The sequence below is a fragment of the Hermetia illucens genome, chromosome 1 (assembly GCF_905115235.1).
Source record: "Hermetia illucens chromosome 1, iHerIll2.2.curated.20191125, whole genome shotgun sequence".
Classification (NCBI taxonomy): Eukaryota; Metazoa; Arthropoda; class Insecta; order Diptera; family Stratiomyidae; genus Hermetia; species Hermetia illucens.
Genome location: NC_051849.1, coordinates 178,913,237 through 178,935,096, shown reverse-complemented (window position 1 = coordinate 178,935,096; position 21,860 = coordinate 178,913,237). Strand labels below are relative to the sequence as shown.

General features: G+C 41.1%; 1 protein-coding gene across 2 annotated transcripts in view; it reads right to left on the bottom strand.

Annotated features, from left to right (window-relative positions):
• LOC119656195 (AP2-associated protein kinase 1) overlaps positions 1 to 21,860 on the bottom strand; it is a 96,498-nt gene that overhangs the window by 57,425 nt on the left and 17,213 nt on the right. For both annotated transcript variants that reach the window (XM_038062567.1, XM_038062578.1), the window contains exons 2-4: positions 8,428 to 8,549; positions 2,548 to 2,681; positions 1,931 to 2,483 (exon numbers count right to left, since the gene is read on the bottom strand). In XM_038062567.1, coding sequence (XP_037918495.1) covers positions 1,931 to 2,483; positions 2,548 to 2,681; positions 8,428 to 8,549 — 809 coding nt within the window. The remainder of the gene's footprint in view (positions 1 to 1,930; positions 2,484 to 2,547; positions 2,682 to 8,427; positions 8,550 to 21,860) is intronic.

Below are 21,860 nucleotides of genomic sequence, written 5' to 3'. Positions count from 1 at the left end.
TCCCTTGTTTTTTTTACGACCCTTTGCTCATCGCTTTACCCGCCATTCAATGATAGTTTCGGCCTTAGCAACATAAATTTATTTATATATAATAATATAACAAGTCGGGAAACCGGAAGCTAAACGCTTCAGGTATGAAAGGTTTTGTGTATTTCTTTTATAAAGAGATTTGGGTGTGCATTTGTCCCATTAGCATGTAGCACGTAAAATATGCATATATTATGTGAAAATAGCCACTTTCAAGTGATATTGACATTCATAGTCTCGAATTTGCAGAGAAGCGACAGCTTTGACCAAGTATTACTTTGTTAGTAATGGTGCGATTTTCACCAAATTTGGCAGGATCATGCTCTATGCTGTAGCCTATATTGTTGCAAAATTTTGTGATTCTAGGGTGAACTTAAGGGGGGTTTTCCTGTCAATTACTAAAAATTATGGTAATGTACTATTATTAACTTTATTTGAACAGATATCGGTATGGAGGGTATTTCGGAGCCTAGGCACCATATAGTGACAGCCCCCTGATTTTTTTCAGATTTTTCGGTTCGGTAGTTTCTGAGAATGGGTTCGTCTCAACCCCCCGCACCCCCCACCTTTTCAACAAATGTCAAAACTAAGACTGGCTTCGAAAAGTATTAATCGAGACCTAATTTGATACCCCACAGACTATATTTGATGAACAAAAAATTTACACCCTCCCTTTCCATGTATGGGGATCCCCCCTTAAATTCGTCGTAAAAGGATGTAACTCATTATATGCGTGAGCGTTCACAGTTCCCATCTTTCTACCAAATTTAGTGCCAATCGCTACAACCGTCTCCGAGAAAAATGCGTGTGACGGACAGACAGACAGACGGACAGACGGACAGACAGACAGTAAACTGATTTTAATAAGGTTTTGTTTTACAAACAAAACCTTAAAAATCAGGAGAATATCATGTAATATTGCATAGAAGATCTTACCGGAGAGTTAGGATGCTAAGACCAGTTATTGAAAACATTGAATTGGGAGCAGGAAGCGAAGGAGGAGCAGGAGTAGTAGATTTCACGTGGATCGTCAGGCATGCATCCTACGTATGACATCGAGACCTCTCGAGAACCATGCATTGCGGCGCCGTAACAATTTTTTTCTAACTACAATACAGACGTTTACAAGGAGGACTGACTGGAAGATTGATTCATAAATTAGTACAGGACGTTAGACCCCGCAGATTCAACTATAAATCAGACGATAAGAACCGAAAAAATAAACGAAAATATATCTAGCATTTATCACAATTCTCTATCAATACGCAAGGGAGCAGCTGCCTTAAAAGTCATCAAAAGTGGTAGTGTGGTATGCTCAATCAACAAATGGATTATGGTTTCTACATCTCGTAGCCGTCTAGAACTTCAAGACTAGCTCCCTTATTGGCTTTATAACTCCTTGAAGCATACCATATTTACTTGATCAATTTCACAATCGAAGAAAATAATCAGGAAATATTTGGCTCTGCTCCAAATTTGACCTGCTTGCTGCGGTTGTGGGTGGAATAATCGTGTCTACTGTGAGGATTTCCCGCCTTTACTTTATTACAGGGAATTTTTGTCTCGACGTAACTAGTGTTGTGTATAATTAAAAGACATTCATAAGAATGCCCCTTTTGATTTTCCACAAAAAAAGTTTTTTCATTCGTTGCCACCTATCTGAATTTAATTCAACCGCTTGTACACTTCAACCCTCAGATCAAAGAAAATTGCGAAGACGTCTGATTTGGGATAGATATTGAATTACGACTTGCTCCACTATATCCTGACAAGCAGGGAGAGAGATGTGTGTCTTGAAAGTCCTTATTAGCAGTAACATAATATAGTGTTACGACTTTATCTCAATAGTGGTTTACATTGGTCTTACCGATTAAACCTAGAAGCAAACAAATTGAATACTTACATGTAAATTCTGCACTGGATTATCCCTCCCAGTCAATTTAAAAGCTATCGAACAAACTTGATAGATATTAGGCCTCTTCTCCAAATCCGGTTCCAACATGAATTTTATCAATTGATGCATGCCTTTTGAATACTTTGAATTATCAGGAATGGAAAAGTTACCGCTCTGTATAGCCAATGTACTCTCTCCAAATGGTAAAGTAAAGAAGCATAACTTATACAATAAACAGCCTAACGCCCAAATATCGGCCTTTGTAGTGATACTTTTACCGCAATACAAATCAACCATTTCTGGAGCTCGATATGATAACGTTGTATAACGTTTTATCTCCTCCTCAACTACATTCACACCATGCACAGTAGGATTATAAACTTTTGCGGTGGCCGAACCAAAATCACAGAGTACAAAGTTTCCAGCATCGTTTTGTAGAATGTTTTCAACTTTCAGATCACGATGAATAATAGGCGTTTGACAATAGTGCAATCGGGAAACAGCTTCAGCTATATCACAGAATATCATTAGAACTTCTTGTTCCGTAAAACCAACAGACAGTCTGAAAATGGAAATGATTGTCGGATTAGAATGAGACCAACTTCATGAAGACCAAATGTACTCACCTTGCATTCATCATGGCCAATACATGATTCTTACAGTAGGGCATAAGCAACAGGATCTCATAAACTCCGTTGCCAGTCGGGGTAATACTAGAGTCAATGTAACCAATAATGTTTTTATGTCCACTCAAATTACTCTGCAAAGAAATAAATGAGATAATAAGAAACAAAACATGAATTCATATTAGCATAGAATCATCATCATCATCAACGGCGCAACAACCGGTATCCGGCCTAGGCCTGCCTTAATAAGGAACTCCAGACATCCCGGTTTTGCGCCGAAGTCCACCAATTCGCAATAGCATAGAATAAAACCTAAAAATATAATACAAATCCAAAGCAGAAGTCTTTTGGGCAGAAGGGAGAAGAAAGGAACCAGATAGATAACTTAAATTTATTGTGCCGATGTAGGTACGCTCTAGGTATAAACAAATACTGCGCATTCCAAAATACAACAGAAAAGTCCTGGTAGAATCAATTTATTCGGGATGTTCTGCGCTTTTCAAGATTTGCCTCCACTATCTGATAAGCTGTTCTGAAAATTCGTACTGGAATAGTGAATGCCATGCCAGAAAGACAAAGACACATATCTAATAGCCAACTTTGAATACTGATCGTTAAATTCATAATTTTCTTCTTGTTCTTTAGTCTTTGTCCCATTCAGTAGGCAGGTCAGTTCAACTGGATCTATAGCGCCTTTTTTCTCGATCATAGGCCTAATCTCAATGGAGTCGACCGGCTTAAAAGGTAAATGTTTGACCCGGTACAATGCATTAATTTCAGAGTTTCCCCACCCCTCCCCAAGAACATTTAAATACGATTGAATTTAGGCAATTCGAATTTTCATCCGATGACTTCCTTTTCTCTCTTTTGTTTCTCAAAACATGCACTTCAAATATATAGAAACAGTTGCTTAAAGGAAGCATTTGTAATACATCTGCAAGATGATTTTTCATATAATATGATTCCTTGATAAGCGAAATTCACAAGTCACTGATATTCACTGATATGAAACTTATTCGAAGATATTTAAATTCGTCATCGTGCAATCAACATGCTGACTTTCGCAGTAATCTAAGAAACGAGATTACTTGGTAGAGATATCACGAACATGGAATCGTACAGGAAAGCAGATCTTGAACTCAGTAGGTCAAAACATATAAACGAAGGCGAAATTTCTTCTTTCTACAATGATAATTAGATCTGTATTAGGAATTCTAGATATTTTTCCAGGTCATATTTTTCTGGTCATCAAATGACAGGTTATAAGAAAGATCTATAGTAAATAGAAAGCGAATGGGGAATATTTACATCTACAGATTTGCGGAACCTCCATACGAACCTATGAAAAATTAGATATATTTTAAGGTCAAGCAATGGATTGAAGAATAGACTAATGCGGAATACAGCTTTGGATAGTTTGTATTCGGGGGTAACTGACTGTATTCGAACGGGGCCTCACTGACACTTGGTCACCTCAGTGAGTAAGTCTGTCCTTACCGTGCTACGGGGGGCTGTGGCACGGTAGACCTTCTAACCAGCATACTCTTGGGTTTCAAATAAGTACAAAAAATAAAAACACAAAAAAAGACATACAATAAACAAACGTGACCCCGTACCGCACAAAAAAGCGGAGGTAAATCTCCGCAACATTGAGAACCTGGTGACTACACCCAAGAAGGGAAAAGTAGGGAGATCAAACAGTGGAGTCAAGGTCACCATTGGCGTACTGGGAAGACCGGAATCATCAAAGGTTCTCGCTCAAAAGGCAGGGACAAGCAAGGGTACATCTGAGTTCAAAATATCAGACATATGTTAAATAATATCTGCGCTATCTGAAAGAAGGCCTAACACCAGAGGATGCTCAGGACAGACCTAAGACTTCAGCATCAGAGCCAAAAAAGCGGGGTGCAGCAGAAATCAGCCCACAAACCCGAGTCCAAGAAAGAGGACATCTTATGACAACCAGGAATGCAACATTCGACTCATCATACAGCTGAAATTATTTCCAGAGCAAATATTTATTCGTGAAGGGCAGGAAATGTGATGGAAATGTGTGAGAGATGAAATAAGAGGCTCGTATTTACCGTCATTCGCTTTCGATCAGGTTTTATACTAGTAGATTGCACGACGGAGGACATGGCGGACTGGCTTTCGACTGCAGTCCCTAAACTGATAGAATGGAAGGGAATGCAACTCTCGATAGGTGCTGGGAATGATACACCAGGGGCACACATGATGACGATTTATCTTACCAAAGCCGATTGAGACGGAAAAGCTCCTACGCCTCCTCATTACTCCAATCATGGATCTCCATACACGGATATGAAAAGTTTTTAGACGCAAGGAGGAGGGCAAAGGCAAACTCCTCACAGTAGGGGTAGACGGCAGCTCGTAACTGCCTCATCAATTACGGATTTGGTAGCATACCTGTGCGGGTGCACAGGGAGAAACAAAGGAAGGATATTTCGGAGGACACATCGGGTGGAAATCCTACCAATGTCTCCGAAGGAATTGCGGAGGACATAGAGACTGAAAGGACAGGACCGAATAGCGAAGAGGTCCCGCTGCCTACAGAAGAGGAGAAGCTGAACGACCGTGACCTAGACTTTCTAGGGCCCAAGTTGGATGGCGAAACACAAAGAAGTGCCTTGTCGGAAGAAGAGGATAATACTCTGACATTGGAGAAGAGCTCCAAGCACTAACGAAGTCGATGAGCAGCACTAATACAACCCAGGTAAACCTCCACCAAGCAAAAGCTGCATTTGCAGTAAGGCAATTTCCAAGGATAATATTATAACAATGGTCGCTCAAGAACCCTTAGTGTACCAGGCCAGATTCGCGGTCTGCAAGGAGGAAGTATGCCTGTAATTTGGGATTGCTCTTATGAAAAACCAAACCATCATTCTGAAAAGAAACTTAAGGGGGTCATTCCGTGTGAAGGCCGTTTTTTTCCGCTTTTTTAGAATTTTTTTGTGAAGAACTGGATGAAGATACAAATACGAATTTTTCACCAGCCCGATAGCATAGTTCATTATTGAAATATAGAGCAATCTATACACCCATCTCCAAAAAAGGTGGTTTTCTGCTGCCACGCTAGAGGGCGCTGCGATCATCTTAAAGAAAAAAAGTAAACAACATTTTAACGTGCAGACTTAACTACAGTCCGCAAACTAGGATTATTGAAAAATATTAAAAGCTAAATTTTTGGTGCGGTGTTAAACTTTTTTTTTGTGAATTTTGGTGTTCTTTCGAGGCTTCTTTAATGAAAAAAAATTACTGAATGAATCGCAATTATCCTAGTTTGCGGACCGTAGAAATATGTTGTGAATAAGTCGTGAAAATTTCAAAGAGTCTCGTTGGATAGATTTTGAGCTATGGTAGCAGCAGACTTTCAATATGCGGTTTCGAGAAAAACGCATTTAAAAAGTAGGATGTGGTTTTTAGCCATAAAATCTTAACTGACCACTAATCTGCTATACCTAGTCCATAAACCTTAGGTTTTGGCAAGAAATACATGTACAGCCTTGACTTGAATTCTTGTCCTTTTAGGAAAATCTTTCGAACGTCATTCGGACTGATAAATACGCGCTTTATTACGGCGATCGACATAAATCTGGCATGTGACTTATTACGTATTTAGCACTATTATTTCCGAACGACTCCGAATATGAAAAAATCACTTTGCCCATATATTCTATACTATATCTAGATACAATTGATGCCCAAAACAAATTCAATTCCTCGGATCCGACACACAGGATGACCCCCTTAAGATACATATGTTTTTCAGAGCTGGAAACCTTGTGGCTGTCCAAGTCTCACTGGAAGGCGAGGAAACAACTCCAGAGGCCGTCGTGGCATCAGAATACTTTTCAGTAAACGACACCCGGATTTCGCCGGAATTGGTCATTAGACTCACGAAGTTCTGCGAGAGGAAGGCGGTACCACTTCTTCCCCGTTGCGATGCCAACGCCAACTATGAGGTCTGGGGAAGCAGTGACATAAATCGAAGAAGTGAGTACTTTCTGGAATTCGTCTTCAGAATAAGTTAGAAATATAATACATAACTTAGGGAACACTCCAACATTTATAACCAGCACCAGGCTAGAGGTACTAGATATAATTCTAGGGAAAACTCTGATAAGCGGATTGGTCAAGATTTGGAGGGTGTCGGATACACTCTTCATTGAGGAAAACTCGGAAGTTGATAGAATAGTAAGGAATCTCAGGAGAATAGACTGGGATTCCTACATAAGATACGTAAGGGACAACATGGTTTATCTACAGATGAACGGTGACATCAGGAGCGAAATAGAGCTAGAAACAGTGTTGGAAGGCGTCAACTGAGTCTATTGACGCATATGAGGCCAGCTGTCCGACTAAGGCAGTCAGCAACGACTGGCAGAGGTGTAAAAGACAACTGAAGGCGTATAGCAACGCGATCAAGGAAGCAAAACGAACAGCTTCAGGAAATTATGTGAATGGATAGAAAAAACAGAGAAGCATCTCGGCTATATACATAAAACTTTAACCTTCCGTCTGTCTGAAAAAGAAAGATAGGACATTTATCGAGAAAGAAGAGGAAAGGGTATATCTGCTTCTCAGAACTTATCTGCCGGAGTACTACCTCACGGTGAAAGGCGATAACATTCTGCCTGACTACCGAACAACGAGCAAAAGGAGAAACAAAGAGAACTGGAAACTAAGGAAAAAGGTATGCTACTGAAATCATCCGGAGTAGACAGCATTTTCCCAGCGCTACTCTAGAGAGGCCTTAACATCATCTTAGGATCTCTCCAAAGAATGGTAAACACGCTTTCGAGCAAATCGGTCAACCTAAACTATACCAGCTGACGGATATATTACGGGATGCCATAGAAACGAAGGAAATAGTACTGTGCGTTTTGGAGATCGAAGGAGCTCTCGATAACACAATTTCCCAAAATTTGAATGTCAAAAATGTACCACGCTCTGGTTGTCTAGTCATTGGAAAAGTTGATGAAATAACGCAAATGATTGAGCAGAACAGACATGCAAGATGTCAAGAGATAGCGGAGGTACTAAACATTAACCACATGACAGTTTGGAATTATCTAAAAAATCAGGCTACTCAAAGAAGGTTGATGTTTGGATGTCGCATGTATTAACGAAAAGAAATTCGATTGACAGTGAAATGCTTCTGAAACGCAACGAAATGGGACCATTTTTAAAGCGAGTCATTATGGGCGATGATAAAAGGATTAAATGCGAGAATAATGAAGGAAGCAAGCGATGATGTTAAAAGACTGACAACCCTCTACAAGCGCCTACAAAGCTAGGATTGACGGCAAACAGGATTATGTTAAGTGTTTGGTGAGAATGGAAGAGAATTGTCCATTATGAATTGCTACAACGTGGCGAAACGATCACTTCAGTCCTCGACTGCGCACACACAACTCAACCGCTTAAACGAACCAATCAAGAAAAAGCAACCAGAATCGGACAACACAAAATGAGTTATCTTCCATCATGTCAATGCCAATGTTCTACACCGATGGAATTATCAAGCTACCCGAAAAATGACAACAGTTCATAGATAATAATGGTCATTGTCATATATCTCGATTAAAATTAATAAAGGACACTCTTTTTCTAAGATTTATCCAAAAATCCGCGGAAACTTTGTATGACTCCATATATTCGCCCAGCAATCCAAAAAGTTTTTATCATTCTTAATCATGTCTTACAAACTGTTAAAGGAATTAAATGGTCCGAAATTCAGAATACACAAATATTTCTTGTAATGCTTCAGAAATGGCGTGTGCTTTGATTAATAGATCATAATATATTTACTGATGTAAATTCAAAGGGAAGTAGAATTAGAATCTAGAATCAACTTACAGCTATTTGAATTTCACGTTTGGCCACATTGAGATCGTGTTCATTATTCACATACATCCTCTTCAAAGCATATCGTGCATTCCCAGAATTCGCTTTAGTTAGAAAAACCATGGCAAAGCCTCCTGCAATTATAAAGAAAAAGAAACGTTATCAAATTTATAGGTAAACCCAAAACAATCATATCAGAAAGCCCGTCACATCACTAGAGTATAAAGTTCAGTTTCCAATAAAACATTCCAAATATTTAAATCTCAAATGAATGATTTAAATGCATTTTTATTCGTGTCCAATAATGTCACACAAAGATCACAACTGAAAATTGAATAAATTGAATTTTTCTATATACTTTTTTGTTAAATCAAGAAGCCAATTTGGCTGTATGAAATGTCTCGAGTTTAATTCCTATATTGGCACCATCAATAAATTGTAATTGGCTGCAATTATGGAGTTAGATATTTTACTTGGCTTTGAATATACATCTTGAATTTTCGTATTTTGATTTGCTATTATCTATTGACATGGGGAATTAAGCCTTTAATAGGCAGTTTGTAAAATTAAATTGATTGACAAACTGCTTTAATGGAAGACAGGAGCTTCAATTTGTTAATTTGATTTGCCGTCTTTACGAACTTGAAGAGTTGATGGAAACATCAAGAAGGAGGCAACACAAATTATATCACTGACGACCCCAATACTCAATACGGAAATCTTATAGGAGAGCGCCCTCTAGCGTGGCAGCAGAAAAACACCTTTTTTGGAGTGGGGTGTATAAATTGCTCTGCAGTTCAATAATCAACTATGCGATCGGACTGGAAAAATTATTATGAACGCTCAAGATATTCATAAACCTATGGTGAAAAATTCGTACTCGTATCTTTATCCAGTTCTTCACAAAAAAATTTCAAAAAAGCCAAAAAAACGGCCTTCACGTGGGATGACCCCCTGAATCAGCATAATTCACATATGAGAAAATCGCAAATTCAATAGTCGAAATCAAGGCTATTTTGAATTCAAGACCACTGACACTTCTACGACTTTGACTTCAGGACATTTCCTAATCGCGGAACTACTAACAAACTCAACGGATGTCTAGCCCAAAGAGTAAAGACTAATTTACCTTAAAATTTTAAGGAAATGAACGAAAAAAAGGATAAATTTTAGCAAAGATGGTAACGCGAATGTGGAGACAGAGTTGCGACAACATAAAACCTGGAATGTTGGTGGCTATTAAGGAAGACAATACAGTGGAAAATGGGCGGAAGGGAGCAAGTAATAAAGGGAATAAAATATCGAGGTGGTTTGGGGCCGACAAAGTCAAAACATTTTCTAAAGTCCTGCAGAGAGCGATTCATAATCTAGCACAATTACCAGTAGAATATGAAAACAGTAAAGAACTTTTCCAGTAAGAAACCTCAATATTATCCAATGTTTGAGCAGGAGATGGAGCATTACTACTAAACACGGAAGTTGAACTATCTTTGCAAACAACGACACCCTCTATAACGTACAGAATCAAGCATGAATGCATTTGAAGCAACTTTATTTACATTCCTTCCAAAAGAGGGTGCAAAATTTCAAAATGACAACCCACCACGGTGGAACCACTTGTAAAGCGCAGATCGTTGAATTTACTTTATCGAAAACTCTCCGACGCATTTTCTCATGGAATGTGCGCTCCCTGTACAGAGAAGGAGCTGCCAAGCAGCTAGCCGATACCCTGCCCCAAACATGAGCTGATGTAACAGCGTTGCAGGAAATGCGTTGGGCAGGGACCGGTTTCCTGGAGAAGAGCGACTACAATCCTGTGCTCCGAGTAGATTTCCTAGTCAGCCAAAAAATGAAACTTTGAAACATAAGCGAACGACTATGCACTCTGCGCTTGCGAGATAAATTTAAAAATATAAGCCTCAATAACATTCACGCCTCTGCAGAAGAGACTGCAGAGTCGGTGAAGGATACCTTCTACAAGGCAATAAAACGAACCCTCGAAGCCTGTTCCAGGTAGGATATTAAAATCAAACCTGGAGATGTTAACAGCCAAGTAGGGATGGAGCCCGTATTCAGGCGATACGTTGGCTCCCATAGCTTACATAAAAATAGAAACGATAACGGACTGGGGATTATTCAATTAGCAGTCTCACACGAAATGGTTGCCGGAAGTGGCTGGTTTGCGGAAAGCGGTCCACAAACAAACATGGGCCTCTCCAGACGGAATCACTTTCAACCAAATTGGCCACGTCCTGAGAGAACACCGCCACCTTCTTTATGAATGTCAAAACATATAGGGTGGCCAATATAGACTCGGATCACTATCTCGTTGGTATGGTGCTCCCAGCTTGAATAACATCACTGCCCGGTGCTCCCAGCTTGAATAACATCACTGCCCGAATCCCCTCTGACAATCAGGTGAGAGTTAACACTGAAGCCTATAAGGGGGAAATGGATGTCGCAATAACCGCAGTCAACAGAGATCCTGGAGATGAAGCATCAACAAATGATCTTCACAATCACCTGAAGAACGTTATCATCGATATTGGCCACAAACATACTTGGCCCCAGTCGCAAAAAAAGTCGGAACGGCTGGTTCGACGATGAATGTAAGCTAGCAACCGAATGAAAGAATGCCGCATATCGAGTAATGTTGCATTATCAAAAAACGCGGACATGTATGGAGACTTATCACGAACTCCGTCGAGCGGAGAAGCGACTTTACAAACGGAAAATGGAAGCCTGGGAGAACCAACAGATTTGTGAGCTCGAAAAGTACAGGGAAGCACCGCACCAGGCGCGGAAATTTTATCAACGAGTCAGCAGGATGAAGCCTTGCACACATCGATCCTAATCCCGCCGAGACAAAGAGGGAAATCTGATTCCCGACAGAATGGTCCCCCCAACTGAAGGCGAGGAACAAATACTGCCACCACTAAGTATAGAAGAAACAAACCGTGCAATTCATCGGCTTAAAAATTATAAGTTGCCAGGAGCCCATGGAATTACAGGCGACCTACTATACCAAATGGTTCATCAATTGATGCTCAAGATGTGGGACAGTGAATCATAATTAGTGCGGTCGTCAAGTAGATGGCGGACTCAGGACCACTCAATCCTTAAACAAAAATCGTGAAGCAGCCAGACAAGGCTTCAAATCGACGGCTTTCAGTCGTTATAATCCATACCCATATATTTGGAGCTAATAGTACACACAGCCGCTCTCTGCTCCACAAGGTAGAGGTGAGGTAGTGTCTAATGAGTTTGTCTGCACCCAGCAGACAAAATTGTCAGTAAACATTTTTGAACTGTGCTTTAGTTTCATTATCATCATATTTAACGTTGCGCCTACAGTAGCGAGACAAGCACAAAGCCGAGCGCAGCATCCATAGCAACCAGGATTCGAATCCGGAACAACGAGCATCCATAGCAACCAGGATTCGAATCCGGAACAACGAGATCTGGACGTTGGAGCTTAACAAACACAACCGTCGCGGAAATCCATCTTTATATTTTGAAGGAGGAAAACGTAGAGTCACTTGCGAAGTTATATTCATTTTAAAAACAGCTCAGACCAACAGAATTTGCCAAAATAGTTTTATGGTTCACGCGGCAAAGAAATCTGACAATATACACGGGGAAATTAGGTATACACAATATCAGCTGCTGACGAGGGCTGATACCATTCTGTATCGTCTTGCAAGCAGATTTCTAATTCGCACGTCAGTAGGACAACAATATCTCCTTCTGTCTCCATCAAATGTTTCGTACGGCATCCCGTACTGAGCTTTCTTATGTCGGTTAAAATAAACTTTTCCTACGGGTCTTAGAATCCAGCACGCCACTTTTTTATAATCATGAGACATGTGAACGACGGCCTAATGGCAACATCGATGAAACACATGAGTTAGTACAGCTTTACTGTTTGGTAAATCGGCAGTTCAAAATCTGCGGGGATAGGGCTTCCTATGAAGCCTAAGGATAGTCGGAGTCGAGAAGCTGAGGTGAACGTAAGCCTATGCCTGAACTCGTGACAAATATCCAGCCAAAAATATGGATGAAGGACGAACTAGAAACCTAGTTGAAATTGTTGCCGAGATTCAAAAGAACGTAGCAGGGAGAATTTTAATTCGAATTCTGGAAGAGGCAGAAGAAAGGACGCGTAGCTATCAGCAGCTGATAAGTAGATCATTAGGCAAAGATCAGAAAATGTACCCACAAGAAGAATGAAGAATTTGTGAAAAATACACCGCGGGCAGAAACGGTATTCTTCAGTTTGCCGATTGAATGGTCAAAGAAGTTGTTGGGAGCATCGGATAAGTCTTCTGTAAAATAGGAGGAGGAGGATTCGTAAACAGTGTGCTGACAAGAAGAGTGACTTGGCGAATTAGTGGACAATACAGAGATAATAATCATTAGATGATACTCTTTAGTGTTCTGATCAGTGGAAGAATGGTGTATCTGAGAGAAATGAAGTCTTGTCCGACGGGACGTACAAATAACACCCACACCGACATCCTTGATGGATTCAGAAAATCAAGTAAATGTAAGCGAGAATAAATTACCAACGCGTAAATAATACGGCAGAATACTACAAAGTAAAAGGAGACATATAAAGCTTGCTTGGACTGTGAGGTGAGCTTACAATTGCCTAGACCCCCCGGGCAGGACGGAATAGCTACGGTAGCTAACATTTGCTTGGAAGAAGATATTTTACTCAGCTAATGGAAAAGGTAGATGATGGTGGCAGGTTGATCAAGGTATGGTTAATATCATAAAGGATGTAGTTGGCACAACACAAGATTAAGGCTGAAGATTTGATGTTTCGAACGGTACATTGGACACGTGAGAAAGCGAGGAAAGTGGTAGCCAAGAAATTATTGCTAACGCGAGTGAGTACATCCCTTTTGCTATAAGCATTACCACTATAGACGAAGGCCTTTAAAGCTATGCCACATATTCCGCATGCATCTTCATCATCAACGGCGCAACAACCGGTATCCGGTCTAGATCTGCCTTAATAAGGCTAATAACTTCAGACATCCCGGTTTTGCGCCGAGGTCCACCAAAAGCTGTCTGGCGTTCTGACCTACGCCCTCGCTCCATCTCAGGCAGGGTCTGCCTCGTCTTCTTTTTCTACCATAGATATTGACTTCCCGGGCTGGGTCATCCTCATCCATACGGATTAAGTGGCCGTCCACCGTAACCTGTTGAGCCGGATTTTATCCACAATCGTCCATCCTCATGTAGGGGGCCAAAGATTCTTCGGAGAATTCTCTTGAACGTGGCCAAGAGTTCGCAGTTTTTTTTTGCTAAGAACCCAAGTCTCCGAGGAATACATAAGGACTGGCAAGATCATAGTCTTGTACAGTAAGAGCTTTGACCCTATGGTGAGACGTTTCGAGCGAAACAGTTTTTGTAAACTGAAATAGGCTCTGTTGGCTGCCAACAACCGTGCACGGATTTCATCGTGGATATACTTCGTCTTGCCTTCATTATTGTGCAGCCCAAGATCTCGCGCCGTCTGCTTGATCTGGATGAAGGTAGACTGTACATCTCGGGTCGTTTTTCCCATGATGTCGATATCGTCAGCGTAGGCCGTTAGTTGAATGGACTTGAAGAGGATGGTGCTTCTCGCATTTACATCGGCATCGCGAATCACTTCCAGGGCCAGATTGAAGAGGACGCATGATAGGGCATCCCCTTGCTGGGTGGATTTGAAGAGGATGGTGCCTCTTGCATTTACATCAGCATCGCGAATCACTTTCTCCAGGGCCAGGTTGAAGAGGACGCATGATAGGGCATCCCCTTGTCGTAGACCGTTGTTGATGTTCAATGGTCTCGGTAGTGATCCTGCTGCATGCGCATGCGCATATATAATTTTAGTACGTAAGCAATTATCTAGTTCGAGTGTATTTTTACAACTCGAAGAAAACAAGCAGTTTATTTCTTCTTCATTGAAGCTGCTGGAGACTTAGAGCGATGGTGATTCCTCCAATCAAGAATAAAACCCATTTGGTGTTTCACCGAATGAACTTGCAGTAATCAACAGGCGCAACTGCTGATGAAATAGTCAATCGTTTGGTCGTGGTGACGCTAAACGAACGATTCAGAGAGTAGTAGGTAGAACTGACAAGGAGGTGAACAAGTGTATCTACAAATAATTGGTTAGAACTTCAAGGAAGATATATAACAAATCAAGAGGAATATTTTTAGACAACTCTGTGCAGAAGAAGCGAGACTCAAAAGTTGTGCATGGCAAGAATATTACTGACAGCTGTCTAATACGAAATAGGTTTTGGTATGACGCGAACGAGGGAACCAGGGAGTTCGTGGCCTCCGCGGTGGAGCCTCAGGGTTCTGATTTGGGCCTTCTGTTCCTGAGGAAGGATAACAAGACAGAATGTCTGATGGCAGCTAAATTTGTAAAAATTTGTCATTAGTAGACTAGAAGTAATATACAATTTTAAATATCGTTTGATGCTATACATGTAGAATGAGTAATTTTTGTGATACCAATGGACCCTTTTGTGACAACATCTACACATCATCACTATTGATTTCTGTCAAAATTCCAAGATGAAGTTGCACATTCCCCAACTATTTTGGGCCATTTAACTCTTTAACTCATTTAACTCTTTTGACTTTTGTTAATGTATCTGCCGTACACAGGATATGTATCCAAAAGAAGAAGAAATAGCCTTAACCAGATAAGTTTCTCTTACAGATGTCGAGAATGATTGATTTGCTTGCAGATGTCTTTGAAAAAATCTATAGAGAATTCAGAAACATCCTTGTTTACATGCCCTGATTGGGAAGTTTCACATTCCGTGCGGGGCCAAAAGGAAAAACGAATCGTCTGCGCCACCGGTATCCCGAAGGAACTTCATTGGCATAACAAAGAGAATTCTGGGAATATGGCTGACTACGAATTAATTTGTCAAAATCAGTGCCACCAGGAGGGTTAGCAGTGGTGCATAGAAAGTAATTGTACTAAAAGTAGACTTTTTCCAGGAAAAGCCACTTATACCTGATGTCATATTCAATTTTTCAAACTGAAAATCTGGGTGCTTGCTTCTTCAGCTTGCATAACATGCTAAGCATGAGTATTTTATAACCTTCATGAAAACATCTCTACATTTTCATTGTATGAAAGACGCTACACCATTTCCTAAGCACACAATGGTGCGGTTTTCATTTCCTTTTGTTGTCAACTAGAAGGTATGTGTTACAAAGACTCTTTTCTCCACCCGTAATTTATCGATCCAATATCAAATGATTTTTGGAGCACTCCACCTCACTTTAAGGGAACCATATATGAATGCCATCAAATTTACATCGAAAGTGGTAAGAAGCAAAAGTCGCAATGCAATAAGACAAGTGGTAACATAGAGCCTCTAGCAATGGTTGCACCAAATTCACTTCAAACTTGAGAAGTGCGCCCGAGGAAAGGAGTGGATGCCCTAAGTTCTGATGCTGATTGATTGCAAGAATTTTGCACTTTAATGAAAATCAATTAGTGCAGACAATTTATTAATTGTTCCTAAAATAGAACAATTGTTTAGCATTGTGATGCCAATGTATCTGCCAACTTGATAGATAATTGATTATACGAGGGAAAGCTTTCCAAGTGTGCTATTTTTATTTTCAATTTAATAAATTCTCTGGGTCAATACAAGTCCGCAGCAGTAGATCAAGTTGGGGCTCGTTCCGTTCGTTTGCAATTTTCGAAAGGTGGAGGTAAAGGAGAAAAACAAACAATATAGAAAAACTAGGCTACTGTAGTGCAAATGCAGAGTAGTATCTTGCTAAGTCGATAAAATATCTATCGAAATATCTTATTAAGATATTCACAGCAGAAATGAAAACGGCGCCCGATTGTAAATGAGCAATTCAAAAGATACGTGCATGCAACGGCATTTTAACTGGTTTTTTAGTCTGCGTTAGTGAATATGTAAGTTGGCGGATAGTGGCTTGTTCTCTAAAGCAAGCATGCATTGGATTGAGTTTTAAAAGTAGGCAATGAATCATGAACGAATGCATTTTTAAATATTTTCTTTTGCCGAAATAAAAGCAAAACCCACAAATTGAGAATGTCACCCAAGTGGTTAAATATGAGAGAAACTTATTTCCATTGTGCAGATGATACTTCTTTGATCAAAAATATCCTCCCATATGAAAGTTTTCTCAGCAACCTGTGCGTAATCCCACAGAAAGAATTAATGCAATGCTCGGCGGTTAACGTTTCGTTAAACGGGATTCTTTACAAAGTATAAAACCCACGTACTTTGCCTCTGGAATTGGATGTGAGGAATTGCAAGCGCTATTGTGCAAGAATTTACAAAAATATTTCTCATAATGTGAAAGTATACATTGTTGACTGCAACTATAAAGTATGGAGCCCTGCTCAGATGGAGAACTTATAGAAGCCCTCCACAATAACAAATAATTTTCAATTTGCATTTATAATTTGGTTTTCATAACTATCCGCCATTACTCCAAGCAACGCTGGAATTGTGGGCTATGAATAGCATCACATTAAACAAAGTGTTACTCTATACAAATCTAGAGATGCAAAAATGTTTGCAGTGTAGGATGTAGTGCCCAACGTGTAACCAGGGTGTTGCAGGAAATCCATCCAATTGTTTTGGTTAAGACTAGGACTCGAATTGCTGGATTCATTCTCTACCAATCATGAGAAATGAAATTTGAGTTCGTAGAGTACTTGACGTCCGGGAATCAAGTGAAATTGCAGAAGTGCACACTTCGCTGTCGGCAAAACTCCAAAACATAATGAAAAATCCGCCACCGGAGCCAACCAGCGGAGACGTGTCTTTCGGATAGGGAAGTTTCCATGTTAGGGAAAAAAAACATATGTCAAGCTAAAAAGGGACATGAGGGCCCATAGGACTTTACGTGTCGTGTGAGCAAAAACCGATGAACCCTAACACGGAGTGAGTTTGTTACCACAATCAAATCCCTGTCGTTAAAATCAAAGCGGTGTGAGTCCATACCAAAGGCACCACACTTGCGAAATCTATCTGGCACCCCTGCCGTAATGAGGTGAAAAGGACAACCCACCGGGATTTCTGCCAGTGGTATGAGCATAGCCATCATCATCATGAAAGCCCCAGCAAGGAGGCAACAGATTAATAAAATGCCTCTTAGGCATAAGCTGTCAAAAGGCTATTCCAGTTTTTATGATATCGGTAAGACAGGCTGAACTATCTATTGTCTAGGTACTAGAGAGGAGCTACAAAAGGCACAGCCTAACAGCGGCAACGGCCAACGGTTGGTCAATTTCGTGGCTAGCACAATATGATTGTCAGCTCGACAAGCTTTTTATATTTCGACACATATAAAGTAATATGCGCATCACTAAATGGTCCAATATTTAAGGGGCATCTCTAGTCTATGGTTGGTTGGTTTTTCGTTCAGTATATATTCAGAATGGTGCTCCAAGCTCGAATAACAACACCACCCAGAATCCACTCTGACAATCAGGTGAGAGTTAACACTGAAGCCATCCACAACACAGCTCTCCGCAACATCTATAAGGGCGAAATGGATGCCGCAATAACCGCAGTCAACAGAGATCCTGGAGATGACGCATTAACAAATGATCTTCGCAACCACCTGAAAAACGTTATCATTGAGAAAACCACAAAGATACTTGGCCCCAGCCACAAAAAAGATCGGCACGGCTGGTTTGGCGATAAATATAAGCTAGCAACGGAACGGAAGAATGCCGCATACCGAGTAATGTTGGATTCTCAAAAGACGCGGGCACGCGCGACTTATCACAAACTCTGGCGAGCGGAGAAGCGACTTCACAGACGGAAAAAGGAAGCCTAAGAAAACCAACAGATCTGTGAACTCGAAAAGTACAGGGAGCAATTGCACCAGGCGCGCAAGTTCTACCAACAAGTTAGCAGGATGAAGCCTTACACACCTCGATGTTCATCCTGCCGAGACAAAGAGGGAAATCTGATTTCCGACAGAATGGACATATTGGAGAGATGGGATGAGTACTTTGATGAACTACTGAACAATCAGAAAATCGACGAGTTGGAGGTCCCGCCAACTGAAGACGACGGACAAATACTGCCACCACCAAGTATACAAGAAATAGTCCGTGCAATTCATCGGCTTAAAAACATAAGTCGCCAGGAGCCGATGGAATTACAACCGAATTGGTTCAATATGGAGGCGACCAATTACACTAAGAAGTTGATCAACTGATGCTCAAAGTATGGGACAGCGAATCAATGTTTGACGACTGGCAAGGAGGCATTATCTCTCTCATACATAATAAGGGAGATATCACGCAGTGCAGCAATTATAGAGGTATCACGTTGCTGAATACTATCTACAAGATATTCTACGCTATCTTGCTAGGCCGGATAGCCCCATACGTCCAGAACAGCATTGGCCCATATCAAAGAGGATGCACTCCAGGCAAATCAGCAACAGATCAGATTTTCTCTGTGTGGCAACCGATGGAAAAACTGTTGGAATATGGACATCAGTTGCACCAGCTTTTCATCGAATTTAAAGCCGTCTATAATAGCACAGTCAAGGTAAAACTGTACACGGCCATGAGCGAATTCGGTATCCCGATGAAATTGATAAGCCTGACTAGGCTGACGTTGGCCAATGTGCGAAGCCAGATAAAAGCTCATTCTCGAGTCCATTCAACATCAACAACAGTCTAAGACAAGGGATGCCCTATCATGTGACCTCTTCAACATGGCCCTGGAGAAAGTGATTCGCATTGCCGATGTAAATGCGAGAGGCACCATCCTTTTCAAGTTCACCCAACTACTGGCCTATGGTGACCATATCGACATCATAGGAAGAACCACCCGAGACATACAAACTGGCTTCATTCAGATCGAGCAGGCGGCAATCGGGGCGAGATCTTGGGCTGCACATCAATGAAGGCAAGGCAAAATATATGGTGGCAATGTCAGCAGCGAAGACGAACCGATCAACAACATTGTTGAAAATTTCTCCATCTAGGGTCGAAAATCACAACCGATGACAACTTCGACGATGAAATCCGCGCACGGTTGTTGTCAGCCAACAGAGTCTATTTCAGTTTACAAAAACTGTTTCGCTCAAAACGTCTCACCATAGGGTCAAAGCTCTTACTGTACAAGACAATGATCTTGCCAGACCTCATGTATTCCTCGGAGACTTGGGTTCTTAGCCGCGTTCGAGAGAAGAATCCCCCGAAGAATTTATGGCCCCCTACATGAGGATGGACGATTCCGTAGCCTACATAACGACGAAATCTATGAGCGAATCCATGACCGTCAGGTTGTGGATAAAATCCGGCTCAATAGGTTACGGTGGGCGGATCACTTAATCCGTATGGATGTGGATGATCCAGCCCGGAAAGTCTATAAGGGCAATATCTATGGTAGAAAAAGAAGACGAGGCAGACCCTGCCTGAGATGGAGCGAGGGCGTAGGTCAGGACGCCAGATAGCTTTTAGGGATGTTGAATTGGTGGACCTTCGCGCAAAACCGGGATGCCTAGAATTCTTTATTAAGGAAGGCTTGGGCCGGATACCGGTTGTTGCGCCGTTGATGATGATGATGAATATTTGGTAGCATTCGCGAGAGTGCTACCTGCAACACTGCTGCCTTTTTTTTTGACGTACTCTACATGCACTTTGAGATTTGAGTTTATTGTCGATCTTCAAACTTAAGTGTTGAACCACTTCCTTACTTGTTAGTCTAGTTTCCAACCCGGATTTTGAAGTATTCCAGAGTGTTCTGGCTTGTTATCAAAACGGCTTCTGTTTTGTGATCTGTGAGCTCTAGTGTCGCAGTTTCCGCCAACTCCTGATCTTCCAGATTGCTTCATTGGTTGTTGCCTCAATCTCGTGGATGTGCTTTGCAACTGCAACCACAGCAACATCGTCTGCAAAACCTGCTACTTTTACCCCTTCTAGTAATTAAAGGCGGAAGACTCTCTCATATATGATATTCCACAAGAGTGGACCCAGTATCGACCGCTGCGGGAATCCAGCTGAGACACGATAGTAATTTATGCCTTTGTCGCTCTCATACTTTAGCTCCCTGTCTGCAAATTAGTTATGTTCTTCAGGTAGCGTAGAGTGTTCATTTGGATGAGGGATATTTTGATGCTATCAAAACAAATTAAAGGGCGTGCGTGTGTGTGCGAGATGAAGGAGCGATATTAAATGAACTTTGTGAACGAACCTTGCCCACTTGGCACGAATTTCACCGAGGAATGTTCATTGTATATTGCAGCTGCAAGCGAGTTGTAGCTCATCTCGCACGTTGTGGTAGCGTAAATTTTAACGGTAGGACCCGAATGCATCAAAAATGAATAATTGACTGCTGCCTCGAAAGGTGCGGATGCATTCTCTTTGCAATGACACCGCATAGCACTTTAACATTGCATTTCATTGTGTTGGAGCAGTAAGAAGGTTTCATATTGCTTCCTTCTAGATTCCCAAAGATTGACCTTGGCTGCATCTCCTTATCTGCTCCTGACATAAAGGAAATTGTGTAAGCCGGACACCCTCCCTCCCAGAAAGAGGAAGAAGCAATATGATAGCTTTGTAATGCTAGTACATAATTAGCCCTTAGCGGCGTGGGAAAAGTGCATGTTCTATTTAAACAAGTCAGGAAACCGGAAGCTAGACGCTTCAGGTATGAAAGGTTTTGTGTATTTCTTTTAAAAAGAGATTTGAGTGTGCATTTGTCCCATTAGCATGTAGCACGTAAAATATGCATATATTATGTGAAAATACCCACTTTCAAGTGATGTTGACGTTCAGTCTTCAATTTGCAGAGGAGCGACAGATTTGACCTAGTATAACTTTGTTAGTAATAGTGCGATTTTCCCCAAATTTGGTAGGGTCATGCTCTATGCTGTAGCCTACATTGCTGCAAAATTTTGTGATTCTATGGTGAACTTAAAGGGGGGTTTTCCTGTCAATTACTAAAAATTATAATAATGTACTATTATTAACTTTGTTTGAACAGGTATCGGTATGGAGGGTATTTCGGAGCCTAGGCACCATATAGTGGCAGATTTCTCGGTTGAGTAGTTTCTGAGAATGGGTTCGTTAAAAAAATGATCACTTTCAATCTCCCGCACTCCCCACCTTTTCAACAAATGTCAAAACTAAACTAAGAGACTAACCGATACCTTTAATTTGATACCCCACATGACTACATTTTATGAAAAAAAATTTTCACTCTTCTTTTGCATGTATGAGGACCCCCCCCCCTTAAATTCGACGTAAAAGGATGTAACTCACTATATGCGTGAGCGTTCACAGTTCCCACCTTTCTACCAAATTTGGTGCCAATCGCTACAACCGTCTCCGAGAAAAATTCTTGTGACGGAGAGACAGACAGACAGAAAGGCGGACAGATAGTTAAATGTAGACCCGATATGTT